We start from the raw sequence: 25,651 nt of genomic DNA on the forward strand, positions 1-25,651 counted from the left end.
CTAAAAATTTCAAACAAAAATGTTTTGTGCACACTATGTCACAGGAATAAACTTGTATTTTCCAACCAGCTCTAATCATGAGAAGAAAGAAAAGGTGGATAGAAAGCTGGCTAGATTGTCAGGCTCAACGGATAGTGATCAGTCTAGCTGGAAGCCGGTATCAAGCAGAGTACTCCAGGGTTCGGTCCTGGGGCCAGTTTTGTTCAATATCTTTATTAATGATCTGGATGGTGGGATGGATTGCACCCTCAGCAGATTTGCAGATGACACTAAACTGGAGGGAGAGGTAGATATGCTGGAGAGTAGGAACAGGGTCCAGAGTGACCTAGATAAGTTGTAGGATTGGGCCAAAAGAAATCTGATGAGGCTCAACAAGGACAAGTGCAGAGTCCTGCACTTAGGACAGAAGAATCCCAGGCACTGCTACAGGCTGGGGACTGACTGGCTAAACAGCAGATCTGCAGAAAAGGACCTGGGGATTACAGTGGATGAGAAGCTGGATATGAGTCAGCAGTGTGCCCTTGTTGCCAAGAAGGCTAATAGCATATTGGGCTGCCTTAATAGGAGCACTGCCACCAGATTGAGGGAAGTAATTATTCCCTTCTATTTGGCACTGGTGAGGCCACATTTGGACTGTCGTGTCCACTACAAAAAGGATGTGGACAAATTGGAGAGTGTCCAGCAGAGGGCAATGAAAATGATCAGCGGGCTGGAGCACATGACTTACGAGGAGAGGCTGAGGGAACTGGGATTGTTTAGTGTGCAGAGGAGAAGAGTGAGGGGGGATTTGATAGCAGCCTTCAACTACCTGAAGGGGAATTTCAAAGAGGATGGATCTAGACTGTTCTCAGTGATGGCAGATGACCAAACAAGGAGCAATAGTCTCAAGTTGCAGTGGGGGAGGTCTAGGTTGGATATTAGGAAACACTATTTCACTAGGAGGGTGGTGAAGCACTGGAATGGGTTCCCAAGGGAGGTGGTGGAATCTCCTTCCTTAGTGGTTTTTAAGGCCCTGGCTGGGATGATTTAGTCGGGGTTGGTCCAGCTTTTAGTAGGGGGTTGGACTAGATGACCTCCTGAGGTCCCTTCCAACCCTGATATTCTATGATTCTATGATTTACATGACCTCATGCAAATATTTTCAAAAGAAAGGGCTTTAAAGAATGTGCCACTGACCCTGCAGGCCCTCAGCGTATGAATCCAGTGTTAGCTGAGATTCCCTGGCATCCTACAGAGGGTGCTCAGAACCTTGCATGATCAGAACCTAAGTTCTTCAAGGAGCTTTGGTATCTTTCAAGGTGAAAATCACCGTATACCATGAGAAAGCTATGGTGTGGTAGCTGCAGTCATTGTAATTCTGGTTATTTTTTGTAAGGAGGAAAGAAACGGGTAACTGTCCGCATAACTCAAGGGAGAAACTCCCGGGGGATATGTGATAAGCATACTGAGCCAGATCTGTCTGTCTACCGACTTGTCTTAGGATTTTATAGTGCTGTCCCAGTAGCAGAGCACCTTCCACATAGAATCAATAGCAACAGCAAAGTCCCTAATGGACTTCACAGAGTCTCTGGCTCTTCCCCTTGACCGCAGGCTGGCATACATCTGCTTAGCTCCACGGAATGCAATGGCCAAGTTACCCCAAAAGAAATTCTGGCCCACAACACTCCTGGGCAGTTGCTACCAGGAAGACATCAACAAATTGCAGTGAATAGACAGGAATTACTTGGCGGAACCAACTTACCAGGAAGGGAGGTAGGATGAGGGCTGGGAGGGTTTACACATGGGGGAGGGAGAGGGATTCATTCTCAGCTGAACACGGGTGAAGCTAGGAGTCATGGGAAAAAAACAAGTCTTTGGATGTAAGTCTCCTTCTTGCTCACTTCTTCCACTAGTCCACAGTGTCACTTCCCGCTTCACTTCAGATCCATCTTAAGACCCACTGCTACCGTGATGCCTACAGGAAACTGCCAACTGATAACAGCTATGCAGAAAACCGGTCAAGTTTGCGGCTATATCTGGGCCCTGATTCAGCAAAGCATTCAAGCAGAGGATTTCAACAGGGACTTAAACATGTGCTGATGCACTTTGATAAGCTGGGGGCGTATTAATTTACACACACATCCTACATTTAAATGTCTCAGAACCGTCAAGGCATGCCCCCAGCTATCCTACGTAACCACTGATTCTTAGCACTGTTATCCACCCGCTCTCACCTCAACTACCCACTCTCATTTGTTATACCCACTTCCTGTGTCTTGTCTTAAATACGATTGAAGTAGGGGTGGCGTCTCCCTATATGTTTATATAGCACCCAGCCCTCATCTAGGTCTTTGGAGCCCACTGCTATAGAAGAATCACACAATATGAAGGGGAAGTAGAGGAAGAACATTCAGGGTGAGTATTAGGACATTTTCTATGGGTGAGATCCATTAGTCTGCGGAGTGCTCTCCCAAGGGAAGTAGCAGAAAGCTCATTGTTTAAAACAAAACTAGCCAAAGCCCTGGAGGAAAGTCTGTAGGAACTGATTTTGCACTGGCAGAGGAATGAGGAAGAGGATTCAATGGATCTTTATGCATCTCTACCTTTGATGATTCATTACGCTATTACAAGCAGAGACAAGCCTTAAGCAAACTTCTTCATTTGATTTTCCCTGAATTTTAAGGAGAATATTTGCAATCCGGATCTGAATTTTGCATTCCGAGGTCCATCTCTCAATGGGGAGCTCAGGGTTCTAACAGAGCGTGTAGCCCCGGGACAAACAAAGGAGCGAAAAGCCAATGCCGGCACTCTTCTCTGCAGTGCTCTCATCTCGACACCACCTCCGGGAGGCCTGGGCGCAGGTGGCTTTTAGCTGCTTAGAATTTGCTGTCGGACCATTTTGATTTAAATTCCGCTTTCTATGGCTGTATTTAAAGATCAGTGCATGGGCTTTTTACAGCAGCCATAATGAACCCAGAGTTCAAACAGCACATGGCGAGATCAAAAATTGCAGGAGTGGAATGTGTCCTGCAAACACAAAGCATGGCTTTTCATTCGTTATTTTTGCCTTTACAGAGCTATTTTACAAGCTGTTTATTTTCTGATGCAGTGTTGGCAGACATGAGGTCGGAGAAGAATCAATATCAGCACAGTGGGATGTATTTTCTTAAAGGGTTTAGCAGGGGGGCTTTGCTTTTTCAAAGGGGATAATTGAATGTGCTACACACTGTATTTTGATTTGTTTAACATGAAGCGTGAAATGAGTAGAGCTATGATTCTGTCGATCAGCTTAACTATCCAGCGATTCACATTGAAACTGGGCACTTTCACGGGGGGAGGAAGGAGGTGGCTAGCTCAGGGGATTGGTAATGGAACTAAGGAGTCTTTTACACCAAAGCACTGGCTCCAATCCATCTAACTCCAGAACGTTCTCTTCCTGTGAAAGGAATTGGGAGAGCAGCTCCTAATCTAGCTCACATCCAGGCAAATGACCACACTCCAATAAGATTTCTTAGGCAGAGAGACCAATGGCTGAACGCACAAGGAGACCAAGTTCTTACTGGCAGGGCAGCGTGATGGAGACAAGAACTCCTGTGGGAGGATTAATTCAGTACTGGAGTTTGTAACTGTAACACCGGCAGACCCCAGTTGTCGGCAGGTGGGATCGAACCTGGGACCTCGTGAGTTAAATGCATGAGCCTCCACCACATGAGCTAAAAGCCATATGGCTGTGGAGCAGACTCATTAATATCTTTCTCTAAGTGGTCTCAGCACCACTAGACGGGACAGACACCACACCCAGGAGGTGCGTAGGGTTACATACTTCCCCTAGCTGAGGAAGCACGTCCCGAGCATCAGAGACTTCCCAGTGGAAATCCTGGATGAGCCCCCACTTATAATGGCTACAGATCCCTATCACCGGCAGGGAGGATCAAACCTGGGACCTCTGGAGCTAAATACACGAGTCTCCACTGCATGAGCTAAAAGCCATATGGCCCTTAGCTAAGGCTGTAGAGCAGACTCATTAATCTCTCACTAAGTGGTCTCGGCACCACTACATGGGACAGAACAGCACACCCAGGAGGTGTGCAGGTTACATGATACCACCCCAAAGCAAGCCAAATCCTTGAGAGAGAGATGGGGCCCATTTAAAAAAAAACCTTCTGAGGAGAACTGGGGTGGGGGATTTGGGGCAAAATAGAATAGATCTCACACCTCTCCCCCACCCCTGAAAGTATTCCTGGATATTCTGCCTATATTTTCCTTAATTTAATCCCAGCATGTCTAGCTCTACCCATCCGCACACCCCTGACTGCTCCTAGGCTTCCCTGACACCTATCCCCTTCCAATATCCGTAGGTTCTTCCCTCCCTTCCTTTTTGCCTAGCCACATTATGAAGATAATTGACTATTTTTAGCTTGATCACCAGCACAGTGCTGAGGACCATCATTGTATATTTGGCTCCAATTCAGGATACGTGATGACAATTTCCTCATCTCTGGGTTCACTGCTACAGCTGGACACACATGAGGTAAGTCGAGTGCCCTCTGAAGGCCTGTGAGATCCCCCTTGTGGCTGTCTTTTACTAGCACTTTGCTGCCTCATATGTTCAGAACCCCTTCTCCAGAGTCAGTTCATCTAACCCAGTGGTTCTCAAACTGGGGGTTGGGACCCCAAAGTGGGTCGGGACCCCATTTTAACAGGGTCACCAGGGCTGGCTCAGACTTGCTGGGGCCCAGAACCAAAGCCCGAGCCCCACCACCTGGGACCGAAGCTGAAGCCTGAGCCCCACCACCCAGGGCTGAAGCAAAAGCCCCAGGGCTTCAGCTGTGGGTGGTGGGGCTCAGGTTACAGGTCCCCTGCCTGGGGATGAAGCCCTTGGGTTTCAGCTTTGGACCCCCTGCCTGGCGCACTGGGGCTCGGGCTTTGACCCCTCCACCCAGGGCAGTGGGGCTCGAGCAGGCTCAGACTTCTGTCCCCCCTCCTGGGGTCATGTAGTAATTTTTGTTGTCAGAAGGGGGTCACGGTACAATGAAGTTTGAGAACCCCTGCTCTAACCTCTTAACCACTGCTGTTGTGTAACCCACTGATTAATCGATTCGGAGCCAGAAGGGACCATTGTGATCGCCTGACCTCCTGCACAGCACAGGCCATAGGACTTCCCTGAATTAGTTACTGTTTGAACCAGAGCAGGACTCCTAGAAAAACATCCCATCTTGATTTTAAAAATGCCAGTGATGAAGACTCCACCATGGCTCTTGGTAAGTTTTTCCATGTTAATTACCCTCTAATTACTGGTCAACTTTCTACTCACACAAAACCGAATAGCCTTGTCCCAAAGGTTCCTAGCCAATGGGAGCTGCGGGGGATGCTCTTGGGGCAGTATGCAAAGCCCCCTGGCTGCCCCTATGCATAGGAAACAGAGGGAGGACATGCCGGCTGCTTCCCAGGAGCCACATGGTGTGGAGGCTAGCAGGGAGCCTGCTTTAGCCCTTGCTGTGCGGCACCACCAACTGGACAATCAACGGCTCAGTCAGCAGTGCTGAGCGGAGCTGGTAGGATCCCTTTTCGGCCGGGTGTTCCAGTCGAAAACCAGACACCTGGTCACCCTACTCAACGCATGCCTGATCCACAGAAGCTAAGAGTCTGTTACAGCTCACAACTTGAGACGCTTGCACTTTGGTTCAAGCTGCAGAGACTCCTGCTCGTAGAGGTCCCTTGTTCAATCCTAGTGTAGGCAAAGATAATGGCCGTCACAGTTGCTCTTCTCTGAGTACCCTGCTATTGGACTCTGTCGTGATGGGAAGAAGTGTCACTCTTAACGCTGCCTTTACATAATTTTCACAGGAAGATGAATGTTTCCTGGATTTATAAAACCTCCCTTCACTCCCATCTTTCCCATGTAAAAATAGATCAATGGCAGGCATATCATTGTGTAACTTCAGTGTGTTGTTTGCTGGGTAGAACAAGCACACATTGTTTGCGGTATTGTTCTAGCCGTGTTGGTTCCAGGATAAAAGAGACAAGGTGTGTGAGGTCATATCTTTTACTGGACCACACTTTTGAGCTTTTCTCTTTCAGCAACAAATGTTGGTCCAATAAAAGATATTGCCTCATCCACCTTGTCTCTAACAAGAAGTATAGTCAGTCCCCCAGGGACTATAACTAGGCGGATATAAGAGACTCACCTTTTTAGCAATGTGACAGACTTGCTCAGCGGGAAGGTAGTCAAAAGGGAAGACGAATCTCCAGTTGAAATTCCCTTCCCCTCCCATAGACCGGTAATGCACGTCGGTCTTCTGTTTGTTCTCCTCGTGGCCAGTCATCCAGCTGCAAAATACAAAGGCACTGAGTAATGAAATGAAAACAGGATCTTTGAGCAACTCACTTAAAACTGATGGGTGAAAATAATAAAGAGTACTGAAGGAACGATGATTGGCATATTGCCTATTGGTTTCCAAGTGATTTTAAGATGTTGTTTTTTTACCTACAAAGTCCTAAATGACCTAGGACCTACCTACATAAGGGATCCTAACTTTAGCTTTGACAGTTTGGGTCAGTAATTTCAAAAGAACTTTCTGTAAGACATTTTAACACAAAATTATACATTTATTTAGTACAAAATTTAATACAAAATTAGAAGTAAAAAAAATCTTTGTCATAGAATCATAGACATGAAGGGCTGGAAGGGACCTCAGGAGATCATCAAGTCCAGCCCCCTGCGCTGAGGCAGAGCCAAGTAAATTTTGATCATCCCCGACAGCTGTTTGTCTAATCTGCTCTTCAGAATCTCCAGTGATGGGGATTCCGCAGCCTCCCTTGGAAGCCTGTTCCAGAGCTGAACTAACTTTAGAATTAAAAAGTTTTTTCCTAATATCCAACCTAAATCTCACTTATTGCAGATTAAGCCCATGACTTCTTATCCTACCTTCAGTGGACACGGAGAACAATTGATCACCGTCCTCTTTGTAACAGCCCTTAATGTACTTGTAGACATACCTGTACTAGTGATAACACAGGACCATCGCGCCTGACACTATGGGGCCCTGGTCTCTGTTGGGGCTCTAGGTGCTTCTTTCATATAGATAATGTTATCTTTAACCTCCATTCCATCCTCAGTGTTTAGCAGTCCCACTTCTTTCTTTGTTTTCTTCTTATTTATATGGCTATAGAACCTTTTACTATTGGTTTTAATTTTGCAAGGTCCAACTCTACATAGCTTTTAGCCTTTCTCACTTCATGCCTACAATGTTCTGACCTCAATAAGGTAGCTTTCCTTGCTAATCCCGCCCATCTTCCACTCCTTGTAGGTTTTCTGCTTTTTCTTAATCACCTCTCTGAGATGCTTGCTCATCCAGCTTGGTCTACAACTCCTGCCTATGGTTTTTTTCCCCTTTCTTGGGATGCAGGCTTCTGATAGTTTCTGCAACTTTGACTTGAAGTAATTCCAGACTTCCTCTGCCTTTAGATCTACAAGTTCTTCAGTCCAATCCACTTCCCTAACTAATTTCCTTAAATCTTTAAAGTTAGCCCTTTTGAAATAAAAAACCCTAGTCCCAGATCTATTTTTGTTTATCCTTCCATCTAGTTTGAACTGAATTAGCTCATGATCACTCGAACCAAGGTTGTCCCCTACAATCATGTCATAAACAGATGGTTAAGGGTTAATGTCTCTTTTACCTATAAAGGGTTAAGAAGCTCAGTGAACCGGGCTGACACCTGACCAGAGGACCAATAGGGGGACAAGATACTTTCAAATCTTGGTGGAGGGAAGTCTTTGTTTGTGCTTTTTGTTTGGTTCGTTGTTCGCTCTCGGGACTGAGAGGAATGGGACATCCTTCTAGGTTCTCCAATCTTTCTGAATCAGTCTTTCATGTTTCAAAATAGTAAGTAATAGCCAGGCAAAGCGGATTAGTCTTATGTTTGTTTTCTTAACTTGTAAATGTGTCTTTTTGCTGGAAGGATTTTTACCTCTGTTTGCTGTAACTTTGAATCTCAGGCTGGGGGAGAGGGTCCTTCTAGTCTATATGAATCTGAGTACCCTGTAAAGCATTTTCCATCCTGATTTTACACAGATAATTTTTACCTTTTCTTTCTTCAATTAAAAGCTTTCTTTTTAAGGACCTGATTGATTTTTCCTTGTTTTAAAATCCAAGGGATTGAGTTTGAACTCACCAGGGATTGGTGCGGGGGAAAAGGTGGGGGATGGTTAATTTCTCCTTGTTTTAAGACCCAAGGGGTTTGGGTCTTGGGTTCCCCAGGGCAGGTTTTGGGGGAACAGAAGTGTGCCAGACACAGACTTCTGGCTGGTGGCAGCGTCCCAGATTTAAGCTAGTAATTAAGCTTAAAAGTGTTCAGGCAGGTCCCCACATTTGTACCCTAAAGTTCAAAGTGGGGAAGAAAGCTTGACAAACCATTTCTTCTATGAGGTCCTCACTACTCACCAAAACCAAATCTAAAATGGCATCCCCTCTTGTTGGTTCTTCAACTACTTGGTGAAGAAATCCATCAGCTATCACATCCAGAAAAATCTGCGCCCTATTATTATTACTAGCACTTGTCCTCCAGTCTATATCTGGGAAGTTAAAGTCTCCCATGATCACACAATTCCCATTAGTGTTTACTTCATTAAAAACATTAAAGAGGTCTCTATCCATATCCAAATCAGATCCCGGTGGTCTGTAGCACACCCCAAGCACTATCTCAGGGAAGGCTCTAGTAGCTTTCTTTCCCAGTGTGATTTTTGCCCAGACAGGCTTTGTCTTATCCATTCCATCACTTCTTATTTCTTTACAGTTAACCTCATCATCAATATACAATGCTACTCCACCACCTTTGCCTTTATTTCTGTCTTTCCTAAACAGCACATAGCCTTCAATACCTGTACTCCAGTCATGACTACTATTCCACCATGTATCTGTTATCCCTATAATATCCGGTTTCACTTCCTGCACCAGTAGCTCTAGTTCCTCCATTTTGTTACCTAGGCTCCTCGCATTAGTGTACAGACGTCTTAATTTTTGCCATTTGGCTTCACTGACATTCTTTACCCGGTTAGGCACAGACATTCTACCACCAGCATCATCTATTAGATTGGTATCTACACTACCCTTCCTCCTTATGTCAATTCTTCTGCCCACGGTTGTATCCTCTCTTACTTTGTTTTCTTCCCTCTCAATGTTAAATTCCGGGGTGGAGATTACCTGGGTATCTCCCAATTATCTCCCCCAAATTCCTAGTTTAAAGCTCTCTTAATCAGTTGGGCGAGCCTCCATCCTAGAAGTCTATTTCCTTCCTTACTCAGGTGAAGTCTATCCCAAGAGAAAAGACGGTTACTCACCTTCATAACTGTTGTTCTTAGAGATGTGTTGCTCATATCTATTTCAGTTATGTGTGCGCACACCGCGTGCACGTTCGTTGGAAGACTTTTTACCCTAGCAACACTCAGTGGGTCGGCTGGGCACCCCCTGGAGTGGCAACGCTATGGCACCGGATATATACCCCAGCCGACCCAACCACCCCTCAGTTCCTTCTTGCCGGCTACTCTGACAGTGGGGAAGGAGGGCGAGTTTAGAATGGATATGAGCAACACATCTCGAAGAACAGCAGTTACAAAGGTGAGTAACCGTCTTTTCTTCTTTGAGTGATTGCTCATATCCATTCCAGTTAGGTGATTCCCAAGCCTTACCTAGGCAGTGGGGTCAGAGTGAGATGTGGCAGAATGCAAAACTGCTGAGCCAAAGGCTGCATCATCTCTAGACTGTTGGACCAAAGCATAATGTGAAGCAAAGGTGTGGACCGAGGACCAGGTAGCTGTGCGACATATTTCCTGGATTGGTACATGAGCCAGGAAGGCAGTAGATGAAGCGTGAGCCCTGGTAGAATGTGCAGTGAGGTGGCCCAAGGGAGCATGAGCCAAGTCATAGCACGTGCGGATGCACGCCGTCACCCACGAGGAGATCCTCTGGGAGGAGACAGGTAGGCCCTTCATCCGGTCAGCCACTGCAACAAAGAGTTGGGGGGATTTACGGAAGGGCTTCGTCCGATCAATATAAAATGCGAGCGCCCTACGGACATCTAGGGAATGTAATTGTTGTTCCCGTCGAGATGAATGCGGCTTCGGGAAGAAGACCAGAAGAAAGATGTCCTGATTGGTATGGAAGGCCGATACCACCTTAGGGAGGAACGCTGGATGTGGTCGCAACTGTACCTTATCCTTGTGAAAGACAGTGTACGGTGGATCCACCGTGAGCACTCGAAGCTCGGAGACTCGTCTGACCCATGTAATGGCTACGAGGAAAACTGTCTTCCAGGACAGGTATAGCAGTGAGCAAGTTGCCAACGGCTCGAATGGTGGAAGCATAAGTCTGTTTAGGACTAGGTTGAGGTCCCAGGTAGGGGCGGAGCAGCGTACTTGGGGGTATAGGAGCTCCAGACCCTTGAGAAACCTAGTAACTATAGGGTGCGAGAACACAGAGCGGCCATTCTCTCCTGGATGGAATGTGGAGATGGCCGCCAAGTGTACCCTCAAAGAAGATACCGCCAGGCTCTGCTGCTTAAGAGACCAGGATGGTAGGGATTGAGACCTCAGAGGGAGTAACATTCTGCGTTGCGCACCAGCAGGAGAAACGTTTCCACTTGGCCAGATATGTTGACCGAGTGGAAGGCTTCCTGCTACCCAGGAGTATGTGTTGTACCGGAGCAGAGCAGCGCAACTCTGACTGGTTTAGCCATGCAGCAGCCACGCTGTGAGGTGAAGGGCCTGCAGGTCTGGGTGGCGAAGACTGCCGTGGTCCTGAGTTATGAGGTCTGGGTGGAGTGGCAGAGTAATTGGGTTGGTTATTGACAGGTCGAGCAGCGTGGTGTACCAGTGTTGTCTGGGCCATGCTGGCGCAATCATGATTAGGTGCGCTCTGTCCCTGCGGAGTTTTAGCAGGACCTTGTGAACCAGCGGGAACGGTGGGAAGGCATAAAGCAACTGGTGCATCCACGACATTAGGAATGCGTCCGAGATCGATCCCAGTGAAAGACTCTGGAAGGAGCAGAACATCTGGCATTTCCTGTTCGCAAGGGAGGCGAATCGGTCTATGTGGAAATCCCCACTTCTGGAAAACTGAATGAATAATGTCCGGCCGTATCGACCATTCGTGACACAGGAAGGATCTGCTCAGTCGATCTGCCAGAGTGTTCCGAACCCCTGGGAGAAAGGACGCTACCAGGTCTATCGAGTGGGCTACGCAGAAGTCCCAGAGTTGGATGGTCTCCTGACAAAGGGGGGAAGATCGAGTCCCTCCCTGCTTGTTTATGTAATACATGGGTCTTGTGTTGTCTGTGAACACTGAGACACAATGGCCGTGTAAATGTTGCTGAAACGCCTGGCACGCCAGGCGAACCACTCTCAGCTCTCGGACATTTATGTGAAGCGCCAGTTCCTGTGATGACCAGAGGCCTTGCGTACGAAGGTGTCCGAGGTGAGCCCCCCAGCCGAGAGATGACGCGTCTGTTGTCAGGGACAGTGATGGTTGGGGGGGATGGAACGGTAGCCCCGCACACACCAGGGAAGGGGTCAGCCACCAGTCTAGGGAGCCTAGAGTGCTCGGGGGAATGGTGACTATTGTCTCTATTGGGTCTCTGCCCAGACGGTATACCGAGTTGAGCCAAGTTTGGAGAGCACGGAGCCAGAGCCTGGCGTACTTGGTCACGAATGTGCACGCAGCCATGTGACCTAGGAGACCGAGAAAAGTGCGAGCCAAGGTCATCGGGAAGTTCTGTAGACCTCGGATGATTGTTGCCATTGCCTGGAACCACGGCTGTGGTAAGTAGGCCTTGGCTAGACTGGAGTCCAGGATAGCTCCTATGAAGTCTAACCTCTGTGTGGGAACCAGAGTGGATTTCTCCGTATTGATCATCAGGCCTAGATGTGTGAATAGGTCCCTGACAATGCCCACATGTTGTGTGACTTGTGTCTCGGAGGTTCCTCTGATGAGCCAATCGTCCAGATACGGGAATATGTGTATCCGACATCGGCGGAGGTATGCAGTGGCTACGGCCATAGACTTCGTAAACACCCTTGGGCTGTGGAAAGGCCAAAGGGGAGGACTGTAAACTGGAAGTGCTGACGGTTGGCTACGAAGCGAAGATACCTCCTGTGTGGAGGAAAAATGGCGATGTGAAAGTACGCATCCTTCATATCGAGGGCAGCATACCAGTCTCCAGGATCCAAGGACGGGATAATGGTCCCCAAGGAGACCATGTGGAACTTCAACTTTATCAGAAACTTGTTGAGTCCTCGCAGGTCTAGGATAGGCCTGAGGCCTCCCTTTGACTTAGGGATCAGGAAATAATGCGAGTAAACCCCCTTGCCCCTTTTGTCTTTTGGCTCCTCCTCTACTGCTCCCATGGCAAGGAGCTTCCACATCTCTTGCAGGAGGAATTGCTCGTGAGAGGGGTCCCTGAAGAGGGACTGGGTTGGAGGGTGGGAAGGCGGGTTTGAAACGAATTGGAAGTGGTATCCATGTTTCACCGTGCGTAGGACCCAGAGGTCTGAGGTTATCTGGGACCACGCTGGGAGGAAGTAGGAAAAACAGTTGGAGAAGGGGGAAAGGGATCCTGGCCTGAAACTGGTACGCTGTCCTCAGGCGTACCTTCAAAAAGGGGACTTAGGTCCCACCGGTGGTTTGGAGGTACCTTGGTTTTGGCCCCCTTTGGGTCCTGACTGGCGTCTGCGCCCACCCCGCCAGCACCATCTGCCAAAGTCCTGTCTATTTCGAGGCATAAAGTACGGGCGGTGAGTCTGGGGATGGAAAGGCCTGCTTTGGGTCACGGGTGTATGCATGCCTAAAGAACTCATGATGACTCGATTGTCCTTCAGGCTCTGCAGTCTAGGGTCGGTCTTTTCTGAGAAGAGACCTTTACCATCGAAGGGTAAATCTTGGATGGTATACTGCAGCTCCGGTGGGCGGTTGGAAACCTATAGCCAGGAGATGCGTCTCATGGTGATACCTGAGGCCAGGGTCCTGGCTGCTGAGTCGGCCACATCTAGCGAAGCCTGGAGGGAAGTTCTGGCCACCTTTTTCCCTTCCTCCAAGAAGGCCACGAATTCCTGGCGGGAGCCTTGGGGAAGTAGCTCTGTGAACCTACCCACCTCCGCCCAGGTCTTTAATTATAGCAACTCAGCAGGGCTTGCTGATTCGCCACTCGGAGCTGTAGGGCGCCTGCTGAATAAACTTTGCGGCTGAGTAGGTCCATTCGCCTAGCCTCTTTTGACTTTGGGGCTGGTGCCTGTTGGCCATGGCGCTCCCTCTCATTGACGAATTGAACAACTAGTGAGCAGGGAGAGGGGTGGACATACAAATACTCGTACCCCTTAGAGAGTACCATGTATTTACACTCGACTCCCTTTGCCGCAGGAGGGATGGAGGCTGGGGATTGCCATAAGGTGTCGGCATTGGCTTGGATGGTCTTGATAAAGAGTAGAGCCACTCTGGTGGGGGTATCTGCCGACAGAATGTTCACTACAGGGTCCTCGACCTCCAGGACCTCCTCCACCTGGAGGTTCATGTTGAGTGCTACCCTCCTGAGGAGGTCCTGATGGGCTCTGAGGTCAATTGGAGGAGGGCCCGAGGAGGATGTTCCTGCCACCGCCTCATCCGGAGAGGAAGAAGAGGAAATGCCGGGGACGAGCAGGTCCTGTGTGGCCTCCTGGTCTTGGGCCGTCTCCTGCTCCAGCCATATTTGGGGTCGGGAGGGAATTTTCCTCCAGGGCAGATTGGCAGAGGCCCTGGAGGTTTTTCGCCTTCCCCTGCAGCGTGGGGCATGGGTCACTTGCTGGTGGATTCTCTGCAGCTTGAGGTCTTCAAACCACAATTTGAAGACTTCAGTAACTCAGGCATAGGTTAGGGGTTTGTTATAGAAGTGGATGGGTAGGGTTCTGTGGCCTGCTTTGTGCAGGGGGTCAGACTAGATGATCACATTGGTCCCTTCTGACCCTAGAATCTATGAATCTATAAAGTACCGGGTGAACTCGTGCTTCCCCCGTTCCGGCCAGAGAAGGACGGGTAGCTGTAGCTTCTGGTGCTCGGTGCTCTGATGGAGCAGAGCGGGACGGGACTATTGGAGTGCCTTGGGCCTGGTGGTATTCCCAAGGCGTCCAAAAGGACCACTGATGTGGGCTTTGGTCCTGGGTCTGGGCCTCTTGAAAAACTCTAGCGGGCACATCTGAATCGTGGTCTTGAGCATAGTAGCTGTCTGTGTGGTATGACACCGAAGTGTGTCTGGATGGCCATGGAGGAGCAGAGAAGCCCTGGGCAGAGGTTCCAGCGGACCTTATTCTGCTGTGTATCGGAGACCGGTGCTGGGAAGCATATCGGTACCGGGAGCGAGATCGGGACCTGCGACCAAAGCGGTGCCGGGAGGTCGACCGAGATCTCGAAGCTCGGCGTCGTGATCGGCTACGGGACACATGGTGCCTGGACCGGTGCCGAGAGCTGGAGCGGTGCCGAGAGTAGCAGGCCGGCGAACGGGATGCCGACCAGTGCCGAGGAGGGGAACGGTGCCGGGACTGTAAGCGGTGTCGGGAGCGGGAGTGCCATCTGGACCTGGAGCGTCTGCGGGACCGCGATCATGAGCGGTGCCGGTCCGCTGTGCCGACAGAGGATGGTCTTATCAAGGCCAGTTTGCCTATCGATTGTATTACCCGCACCGGCGGTGCTGGGGGTGGAGGCAGTGTCGACTCTGTCAAGGCAATCAGATCCCTCGCCGCTGAGAACGTCTCCGGCGTGGATGGTATATTCAGCTCTACCGCAGCCCGCACCGGGGAGCTAACAGGCGCCGGACTCGATGGCCCTTGTGGGACCGGAATCAACGGTGCCGACGGTGTCAGTGCTGCAGCGGGTGTCGGTGCCGGGAGATCCAACTTGGACACGCTCTCTGGCTGCGGTGCGGGTGGCACAGAGGCAGCAGGAGTCTTAGCCTTTTGCGACCTCAGGGAGAGGGAGCGGCGTGGAGCCGACTTCGATGCCAGCGACAGCCTGTGCCGAGAGGCTTTGACAGTACCGGCGCGGTCTGGTGCCGAGGAGGCGCTTCTGCTAGTCAACTGGCCAGCGCTCGGTGCCGAGGGTGGAAAGGTGAGAGCCGCCTCCATGAGGAGCTGTTTAAGTCTGATGTCCCGCTCCTTTTTTGCTCGTGGTTTGAAAGCCTTGCAAATGGGGCACTTAGCTGTTAGGTGCGATTCTCCGAGGCACTTCAGACAGGAGTCGTGTGGATTTCCTGTCGGCATCAGCTTGTGACAGGCCGAGCATGGTTTGAAACCCGGTGAGCCGGGCATGGGCCCCGGCACCGGGTGCGGGGAAGGGGCTAATCCCCGAACCCCTCTAACTATAGTGGACTAACTACACTATAAACAAAAACGCTAAGTATAACTATATAAAAAGGATTATAACTAAATACACGATAAAGAACAAGAAAACTACGAGTAGCTAGGGAAGTGGAGGTCAGCTAAGCCGCGCTCCACTGTTCCAACGACCGACATGGGCAGTAAGAAGGAACTGAGGGGTGGCTGGGTCGGCAGGTGTATATATCCGATGCCATAGCGGCGCCACTCCAGGGGGCGTCCAGCCGACCCACCAAGTGTTGCTAGGGTAAAAAGTCTTCCGACGAACGTGTACACGGCGCGCGCACACCTAACTGGAATGGATATGAGCAAGCACTCCAAGAAGAACAGTCTTCTGTCCATAAATGCTTCCTTCCCAGTGGCCGTACATCCCAAAGCCCTCCTTATAGCACCACTGCCTGAGCCATCTGTTGATGGCCATAATCTTGTCACACTTTTGTTGCCCTTCTCTAGGAACCGGCAGAATCCCACTGAAGATCACCTAAGCCTCGATTTCCTTAAGCGTCTTCCCCAGTCTGGCATAGTCTCCCTTGATACGTTCCAACGAGAATCTAGCTGTATCATTCATTCCCACATGAAGGACAATCAACGGATTCTTTCCTGCTCCCGCTAGGATCCTTTTCAGCCTCAGGTCCACATCCCGTATCTTAGCACCTGGCAGACAGCACACCCTTCTGTTCTCCGGATCAGCTCTAGTTACAGGCCTGTCTATTCTTCTCAGTAAGGAGTCTCCAATCACGTAGACCTGCCTTTTCCTGGTGACAGTGTGATTCTCCTGTCTATCCTCTGCTCCCACTGGCTGCAAGTCCTCCCAATTCCTATTCGCACTTGCAATCCTCCGCAACCCTTCCCGTATCCTCCTGGAGCTCATATTTGGTGTTGTCTCCATTGACTCTTCCCCTCTTCCTTTAGGACTAGCAGCTCTTTTGTTTTTCCTTGCTCTCTCACCTTCAGCGACCAGCTGCTGTACCCCTTCTTCATTTTCCAACTCTGCAAACCTGTTTCTGAGCTCTATTTCTCCTTCACTGGCCCGTCTTTTCCTCTGCCTGGTTCTCTTAGTCACATGCTTCCACTGTCCACCTTCCTCACCCAGCAGTCTCCCCTCAGAATTCTTTGGTCCTGCTTCCATCTGCATGTCTGAGCTTATCCCTTCAGCCTCCTCATGTCTTTGCTCCATCATCTGCTCAAACCCTCTTCTAAACTCGACCAGAGTTTCCACCTGCATCTCCAGTCCTCGGATCTTTTCTTCCATCAGCTCTATCAGGCGGCACTTCATGCAGACAAAACTCTTTTCAGGTACCCCCTCCAGGATCACATACATGCCGCAGCTTCCACATCCAGTCATCCTCATTGTGTCTTTCACGGCTGCCTCTGGATCGGTCATAGCCTTCCCACCTAAAACCTGGTAATCCACGAAACACAGCACAACACAAACCCCCAACAGGCACCAGAACACTGGCAGACCACCACCCACTCCCTTCACTAGCCTGTCAGTTCCTCTGCCTAGGTCTCTTAGTCTCCCCTGCAAACTGCCCCTCTAAACTCCCCTGTTTACAGCTCTGTTTGCTGGCTGCTGTGCCGCTGCAGCTGTCTATGCCGCTGCCTGACTGGCTGGCTACTTTTATAGGACCCCTAAGCAGACAAGCCCCGCCCCCTAAACAGGGCTCAGCTTCTGTTCCAGCACACTGCCTCTAGCAGCCTCCACACATACAAACTACAATACACAAAATACAAAAACCTGCTCCTCCAAGAGAACTCCCTCTGAAACTCCCCTGTTTACAGCTCTGTTTGCTGGCTGCTGTGCCGCTGCAGCTGTCTATATGTTGATTATGTTGATTACCCCATCTTGGGAAGACACAGCTGTGACATTATTGATATAAACTGGGACCATATAGAACATGGGTTGCAACCAAGGTCCTGTAGTGGCACCAAATCTTATGTAAAGGGGGTCATATAAGGTGTCTAAGACCAGGTTACGGATTACTGGTTATGATTATGCTGTCTGTATGTCTGTATCATTTTGGTAGTTGAAGTTATGAATATTGGCTGTATGCTGTCTATATTTCAAACTTGTGCTGTGTTACTGGGAAAGATCCCAGACAAGTTGGTGTCAGCTCTGTTTAGCCTGCTTGATGGCCCATTAAGGACCATCACCTACACAATTGTCCCATCGAGAGAAGGCAGTTACGCCCTGTGACTCAGCAGGGTGTGCAGAAACTGGCCCATGTGACTGCAAACTCCATTTTGCTGTAACTTTCCACAGCAGGAACAAAGGAGTGTTCTTACACTTGGAAAAGCCTATATAAGGCAGAGGCCTCATCTCCATTTTGTCTTCAATCCTGCTTCTTACCTCTGGAGGGATTTTGCTACAAGCTGAAGCTCTACACAAGGGACTGAGGACCCATTCCAGTGGGGGATGTTCTCCAGAGACTTAATTTGCACCTGAAGTTTACTCCATCACTGCTACAAGCCTGAACTAAGAACTTTGCCATTACTGTATGTAATTAATTCCATTTAACCAATTCTAGCTCTCATCTCTATCTTGTTCCCTTTATGAATAAACCTTTAGATTTTATATTCTAAAGGATTGGCAACAGCGTGATTTGTGGGTAAGATCTAATGTGTATATTGACCTGGGTCTGGGGCTTGGTCCTTTGGGATCGAGAGAACCTTTTTCTTTTACTGGAGTGTTGGTTTTCATAACCATTCATCCCAGGACGGGTGGCACTGGTGGTGATACTGGGAGACTGGTGTGTCTAAGGAAATTGCTTGTGTGACTTGTGGTTAGCCAGTGGGGTAAAACCGAAGTCCTTTTTGTCTGGCTGGTTTGGTTTGCCTTAGAGGTGGAAAAACCCCAGCCTTGGGCTGTGACTGCCCTGTTTGAGCAATTGGTCCTGAATTGGCACTCTCAGTTGAGTCCCACCAGAACCACAACGTCACAACAGCAAATGATGATTGGGCAAAGCGTTTAGCTCATTTACAGCAATGGGTGATCTGTATGTTTGTTGGGAATGATAAAAAACCAGGCCGAGGGAGGTGGGGGTGTTGATCAAACATTAGATATTCCCACTTCCCCAATGCCACCCTGCCCCACTCTGCTAATCCTGAGCTATGGGGCGTATGGAACCTCTTGGCTGGAATTGACAACAATGAACTTGATGCAAATACCAGGTAAGCAGTGTGCATTCTGGATTTACAGGAGGAAAATTGGGATTGTAAAAAAGGGATTTACAGTCTGTTTCAAAAGCCTCCCTCTTCCTGTTCATAAAACTAAGAACGTACAAAATAAGTAACTCCCTTGGCTGCGATCGCACTATTTTACACAAGATAAAACATAAATGGAGTCAGACAGCGAAGGGAAAACGTGCCAGAGGAGTTACTGCCGGCTGCCACATTTTTGTTCAGGAAAAGGAATTTCAAAAAGGCAGCTGTGTAAACAAGACTAACTCTGTATACAATACATGCCTAATCCATGCCATGGATGAGGCTGCAGTTGGGCTGGTATCCAGCAATACAACATACCAGCACCTCTCTCAAGTTGCTATCTTGTCCTTCAGAATCTCAGCTGTTAGGATTGTAAAGAAAAAACACAAACATGTGAACTGACTATAGCTAATGCACTGGTGTTTGCAAAGAGCCTGGAACAACAGCTCTCAGAGGTGTGAACTTGCCCCATTTATCTCAGTGAGGGATTAACTCAGATGCCCAATGAAGATGACATGAATGTCGCAATAGTTAACTGTTTCCTTGCTGATCTGTAACATTGACACATCACTGACATAGCCTGAGGTAGCAGGATTGCCTACCCTTTCACGTAGATGTCGCTCATCTTCTCTCCAGTGATGCTGAGGTCATCTAGGATCACATCTTTGGTGTTCCAGATAATGCAGCGCAAGAAGAACCTGAAATATCCCCACACATACACCGAGACATCAGAATGGAATAAAAACCATGGTCTAAAATGGAAGGAAGCCAAGGCTATATTTAAAGGCAGCTTGTTCGCAGAATAGCTCAGGTGCAAAAGGTCTGATCCTGTAACTTTCACTCATGTGAGAAATGTCCATGGGTGTAAAGTCACCCAGGAGAGTTTGGGCTAAGGATGCTTTAGAAGCATATGGCTGTGTGCAATTAGGGCCGGAGAATGCTCCAAGCACTCATATCTCCTCTGACATGTGTGTAACTATTCCCTGGGCAGAAGGTGCAAGGAGCCACTATTTCTTTGTGTAAGAGACCAGATCACGTGGTCTGTTCCATCAGCGTTCCAGACGGAGAGCTCACGCACCCGCAAGAAACAAGAATCAAGTCACCTCTTTGCTCTGCGCGGCGTGATGTTGAATGGAGGTCCAGGCAGACCCAGAGACTTTGGAAACAAGTCTACCCACATCTGTAGCTTTCCCTGTAATGAAAAAAACAGCTGTGAGGTCTAGGAACTGGGTTAATGTCACTCTCCTTGTTCGATGTGTTCATGGAAATATTGACTCGAAACAATGAAAGAGCTCAAAGGCAGGAGGAGATTTATTTTCGACAATGGCAGGGAGCCCACTTGTTATTTCAGCAAACAGATCTGGGAGCTGAAGCAAAGTACCCTTCTTGGAAGTACATATGGGGTACGAAACGGCTTTTTAATTTAATGGAGAGAGGCTGAGCAAGAACTGTCTAGCTTAGTTTCCAGCCATTGAATTCTGATTAGAAAGAAGGCCCCCATTTTGAAGTCAGGGTTGTTAAACATTGGAACAAACTACCAAGGGAGGTGATGGATTCTCCCTCCATCACTTGATGTCTTCAAATCAAGACTGGATCTCTTTCTAGAAGATACTTGTTAGCCATACACAAGTTACTGCGTTCAATACATAGGTATCTGGGTGAAATGTATGAGCCTGGGATACAGAGGAGGTCAAAGAAGTTGATCTAATGGTGTGTTCTGGCCTTAAACTCTGTGACTGAATCTACCTACATTAGGCCAGATGCTCTGCTGGCATCAAAGGGTGTAGTAGCTTCATTGACTATGGGATCTGGCCCGTTACTTTTTGATGTTGTTGGGAATGGGTGCAAGGAAGAATCTAGGGACATCTGACTCCATTTTCCAGTTGCTGTATATTCCCGTGCTGCAGAGATCCTACTGAGATCTGCTTAGAGGCTTGTTTTTCTTTTCTTTTTTTAAGGTTGTCACTTTAACTGTTAAATACCAACAGGTGGTGATAAAGATATAGTTTCTGTGCAGTGTCAAGGGCATAAAACGTATTGACTTTGAAAATCAGCCCATCAAAAATAGGGTTGGGTTTTTTTTTGGCAAGAAAAATTTTCTTGCAACAGGAAACAGAAGCAAACTTTGGGCAGGTCTCCACTACCACTTAACCAGATCTAACTTACATCGCTTGGGGTGTGAAAAAGACACCCCTTAAACAACGCACATTACAGAGACCTAAGCGCTGTCCACACCGGCGCTATGTCAGCAGGAGACGCTGATAGTGTAGACCGGGCCTTTAAAAGACCAGCATATAACTTACTGGAAACAGGTGCACACATTCTATCTCCTAGCTTTAAAACAGCGGGCCAGGGCCTTCATTTGGGGAACTCCAGTGGAGCTGCCCTGTGGACTCCCAGGGCCCAGTTTCTTCACAACTGATGAGAAGCACCAGAGTGAATCCTTCTATTGATCCTAAGTACAAATCCTGAGAGGTGCTGAGTACCTGCAACCTGCTTCACTTCCATGGAGCCAGCACTTCTCAGTATTTGGTCCACATTAATTCTATGGGGATGAGGCAATGGGCAAACTGCCCAAGATTTGGAGGATCCTTCAAGACTTATCCGACTGTCTTAGCTCAGGCTTCTTCCCAAGATTTCTGGTTCTGCTCACCAGGAGAGACCAGAAAAAACAACTCTGCTCACCACAGTTCTAGCCAAAAGCACTAAGTGCCCGCACGGGCAATACAATGTTTAGAAAGGAGTTAACAGAATGGTGTTTAGTCTGATTAAAAATTCCGCGGGCCAAGGACCAAGTCTTCTGCTGCTGTGTCTACAACAATGTCATGCAGGCTAAAGGACTGAGCCCTGGGTTCTAATCCTGGTTTGTCTACTAACCTGCTGCAAGACCTCGGTCAAGTCCCTGCACGTCTCTGTTCTGTGATCCTTCTCTATTTAGATTGTGAGCTTGTTGGGGTAGACAGTGTCTATCAGTATGTGTTTGTACAGCACCTGATCTCGGCTGGCCTCTCTAAACGCTGCTGTAACAGAGCAGAGCCCCCTATTGGCACATCAGTAAATAAGATTCAGGTGCTATTGTAGCACCATGCTTCACCAGAGGGAATGAAGTGGCTGGAGAGACAATGTGGCCAGGAAATGCTGCATCCTAAACCTGACAGCGCCTCTGTGGCCATGAGAAAGTCTTTAAACTCATCCCCGCCTCTGTTTTCCCATCCGCACAGGGCAGCCAATATGCTGCCCCAGGGTGTTATAGGCATCACTATTCAATGCTATGGACGTGCCCGTCGTTACTTTGTGGGTTATAAATGAGTGCCGGTCAGAAGAGTTTGGTCAAGGGATCTATTCGGGCATCACCCTCTCACACCAAGGGCCACCTCCCTCACTGACAGCAAGGGCATCCATCCAATGGGACTACACTGCAGGAGGGATGCTTTGAGGGATCAGGCCCTGATTGGTCCTTGTTTGATACACAGGGAAGCCTAGCACCCCCTGGTGGCTGCATCAACAAGATGCAGCTGTTCGTGGAGCAGAAAGGCACTGCCAGGGTCATCAGATGCCTGAGCCTTGGCAGCCCAGTATTAACCAGTGATGCATGGCAGACCCTTTGCCAGGGGCCCCTTCTGAGCAGGCTGCTGTGGGACCTGTAGAGAAGCTCTGTTTCAGGCTTGGTCACTGACATACCCTGTGGCTCATACCTGCTCAATTTCAGGCTGCAGTGGGCTGTAGAGAGGCCTCGTCTCCACATGCTCAGGCACCAGGCCCTGCTTCCGCAGTGCGTACAGGGCGAGCCGCTCTTCCGGCGCTCCCAGGTGTGGGTTGGGGGGCTTGCCATCCTCTGCCACAGAGAGATCAGACAGCGAGCGAGGTTACTGAACATGCTCCATGGATCCATCACCAACCTAGGGCCCGATTCTGATCTCACACTGCGGCGTATCCCTGGGTCATTTCACGGACTACCCTGGGTCAGTGTGAGTCCAGAAGCCCGTCCCATGGTCGCTGTGACAATCTGGGGCACGTGAGCTAGCAGCCTGCTCCTTGGAGCAGGAAGGAGCAGGCTGGAGAAGGGGACAGATGGAGGCATGCTTGGTGAGGGATGGTCAGCTCTGAAAGCCGCAGCCCTCTTTGTCCCACCAAGGCCATATCTGATGAAAAGTTGCATTGCCGGTGATGGTTTAGGGTAGAGTGGCTGGAGATGGGAAGGTGAATGGGACCATTTGGGGGAGTTTGCTCAGAGGTCTGGTTATGTTTTTGTTAAGGTTTGATAGACATTGTTCAAAACGGGTCAGTTTAACCCATCTTTCTAATGATCCTAGGGCCACGGAGGGGCACCACTGAAACCAATGAAATCACAGCTTGTACCCAGGCCAGGGTCTTCTCTCCTGGCATCGCTATGAATAAGGAGCAACTCCACTAATCTCAGCGCTTCCATAGCGCTTTTCATCAGTAGATCTCATGGCATATCCCATGCTTTACTGTATTTATCCTCACACACACCCGTGAGAGAGGGCAGCGCTCCTGTCTCCATTGTACAGATTGGGAAACTGAGGCACAGAGAGTCTAAGTGACTGGCCCAATGTCACACAGGGAGTCTGTGGCAGATCAAGGAATCAAACCCAGGTCTCCCAAGTCCCAGGTTAACATCCTAAGCACTGGAGAGGTGAATCGGGCCCTTAGTGATTACATAAAAACACCCCTTCGCAGATGGATTTTCAGCAGCATTCAGTGCCCAGCAGCTCCCCCTGTGATATTTCAGATCAGATTTTCACAAGAGGCCAGTACAGAACGTTCCTTCATTGTGCTGACCCCTGCTGACAATCTGGCCAATCCGCACATGTGTGCACGCACACGGACACACATGCAATGAATGCCAGACGCTTCCTACCTTCCGAATCACGTTTCAGTCACAGCTCCCTTCTCCGTCCCTTATCCTTGGGAAAAGGTTCATTGTCTGCTCTTATTGGACAAGATCTAACAACAACTAAGGTCCTGGTCTGCTCTGCGCAGACATTAAAGTTCCCACACTATTTTATGGAAGAGGAGGGAGTGTATCTCCAATTGTCCTGAGCCAAAACTTGCTCTTTCCACATCTCTGTGCACTGATTTGTTGGGAGTCCTCCACTCCAGAGGTGGCTGCATTTCAGCAGAGCTGAGAGTCGGTTCAAAGCACCCTGAGGGACTTTGAAATGAAATGTGCTCTATCAATATTATTACAGCTCTGCTGCTTTCAGGTGATAGATCCCAGCTTCTTTCTTGGCAGTGCCTTGAAGTGGTTAAACTTCATACACATGGGATTTTTCCCCAAGCCCTGGAAACCTGGCTTGGGTGTGTATGTGTGTGAGGCTCAGAAATAAAAACCTCTCTCTGAAACCAACAATGTGGGGGTTATGAAATAATGGTCTGGGCACAATGCTTGTAAAAGCCATGCTCTCGTATTTAATGGCTTCACTTTATGCCCCGCCAGGTTCACATCTGACACTGCTCTGTGCACACAGCTGGTTTCCAGATCTCGCTGAGGTCAAACTCCCAAGCTTTGTTCTGGTTTTGAAGTGATTGCCTTTAAAAGAAAACAAGGTGAAAGGCAGGCTGGGGTGGGGAGAGACGAGCCCCACTCAACTTAACACCTCTCCAGCACTTGGCGAAAACCTGACGCAGAACAGGAGGCTGTGAAGAAGCGGTTGCTTCTTGGCTCCTTCCAAGAGGGGTCTGTGTGGCAAAGCCCTAAAACATTTGAGAGTGGTTTGTATCTCTGCTACATACCCCAGGTCGCTGTGCCACTTGTAAATATCAGCCCCTCTGCAAGCAAAGTGCAGCTGGGTGATCACACAACCCTTTGTGCTTGTCAGAGCTCAGGAGGAAACCGACACCTTTCGACACCCCTAAATATTTGCATGGTGCAATTTCGCCTCTTCAGCTGGACAGAAATGCACCATTTTGAGTCCAAAGAGGTGGAATTCCACCCTCCTGGCAAAATGGTGAATCCTGGCGGATTTCAACCATGCACAGAAATATCATTCATGTGCATAGCACAGCAGATTGTCCTCGAGATCAGAGATTTCCACCTGGCTTTAGCTCACACACACGTTTGCAGCTACAATGCTACCGCCTTTCAAGCTGTATTAGGAAAAAGGTAAGGGTGTGTTACGCTGGCCTGGTGTATGCGATATTTGTCACCTTCTAGCGGTCATGCCAGCCTGCACGCTGCGGCAGATTTCCTTCTGCTCAGTGCTAGAGGCCTGCATTTGTGCAGCTGAAGGCCCCGGCTCTAATTCCTCCCAACAAGTGCGGTGTCCATATGGGTTTGGCCAGGGTTTGCTCCAGTTACAGAAGGTATTAAGCTGATGGAAGAGTGGCCTTGTGGTTAAGGCATTGAACTGGAGTTCTGGGTTCAATTCTTGAGTATACCACAGAGTCCCCACAGCACCTTGGGAAAGTCACTTCATCTCTCTGTTCCACCTCTATGAAAGACACAGGATAATTCTTCCTTTCTCCCACTCTCAGGCTGTCTAATCTATTTAGCCTGTGAGCTCTTTGAGGCAGGGACTGGCCCCATGTGTATGTACAATCCCTAGCACAACAGGGCCTCGGTCTGGGCTGCAGTTCTAGGAGCTGCTAGGAGCAATACAGATTCTATAATGCTGGCCATGTGTGTTTTCATAGACTCATAGAATAGCAGGGTTGGAAGGGACCTCAGGAGGTATCTAGTCCAACCCCTTGCTCAAAGTAACCTGATCTGAAGCTCTCACTGTAAATCAGCTCAACTGCTCATCTTCACCCACCAGTTTTGCTACCCTGTTTCACAAGCTGCCAGTCTCCAGTGCAATAATCAGGGGGCAGGGAAAATATTTATGGCTGTGAGAAGACTCCTTTACCAAACTCAGAGAGGACATACTCCTGCTCCCTGAATACGACCCGGTCTGGCTTGTAGATGGGAGCTTTGCAGTTGCGTTGCAGGGAGAAGAGATGGAGCAGTTGGGAAGGTCGGAGCTGGTCTCGCCACTGGTTGGGTCCAGAACTGAAGCGAGACATTAGGAAAAACAAAGTGTTGTAAAATACACCCCACCTCCAAGGGCCGCGACT

The 25,651-nt window shown here is 49.0% G+C and overlaps 1 protein-coding gene across 7 annotated transcripts in view; it reads right to left on the reverse strand.

The window, feature by feature from the left end:
- Positions 1–25,651, reverse strand: part of DYSF (dysferlin) — a 326,279-nt gene that overhangs the window by 30,832 nt on the left and 269,796 nt on the right. For all 7 annotated transcript variants that reach the window (XM_050943290.1, XM_050943287.1, XM_050943285.1 and 4 more), the window contains 5 exons: positions 25,444–25,586; positions 22,270–22,409; positions 19,678–19,766; positions 19,177–19,272; positions 6,168–6,309 (listed from right to left, as the gene is read on the reverse strand). In XM_050943290.1, coding sequence (XP_050799247.1) covers positions 6,168–6,309; positions 19,177–19,272; positions 19,678–19,766; positions 22,270–22,409; positions 25,444–25,586 — 610 coding nt within the window. The remainder of the gene's footprint in view (positions 1–6,167; positions 6,310–19,176; positions 19,273–19,677; positions 19,767–22,269; positions 22,410–25,443; positions 25,587–25,651) is intronic.

This window comes from Gopherus flavomarginatus, chromosome 3, assembly GCF_025201925.1.
Source record: "Gopherus flavomarginatus isolate rGopFla2 chromosome 3, rGopFla2.mat.asm, whole genome shotgun sequence".
Lineage (NCBI taxonomy): Eukaryota > Metazoa > Chordata > Testudines > Testudinidae > Gopherus > Gopherus flavomarginatus.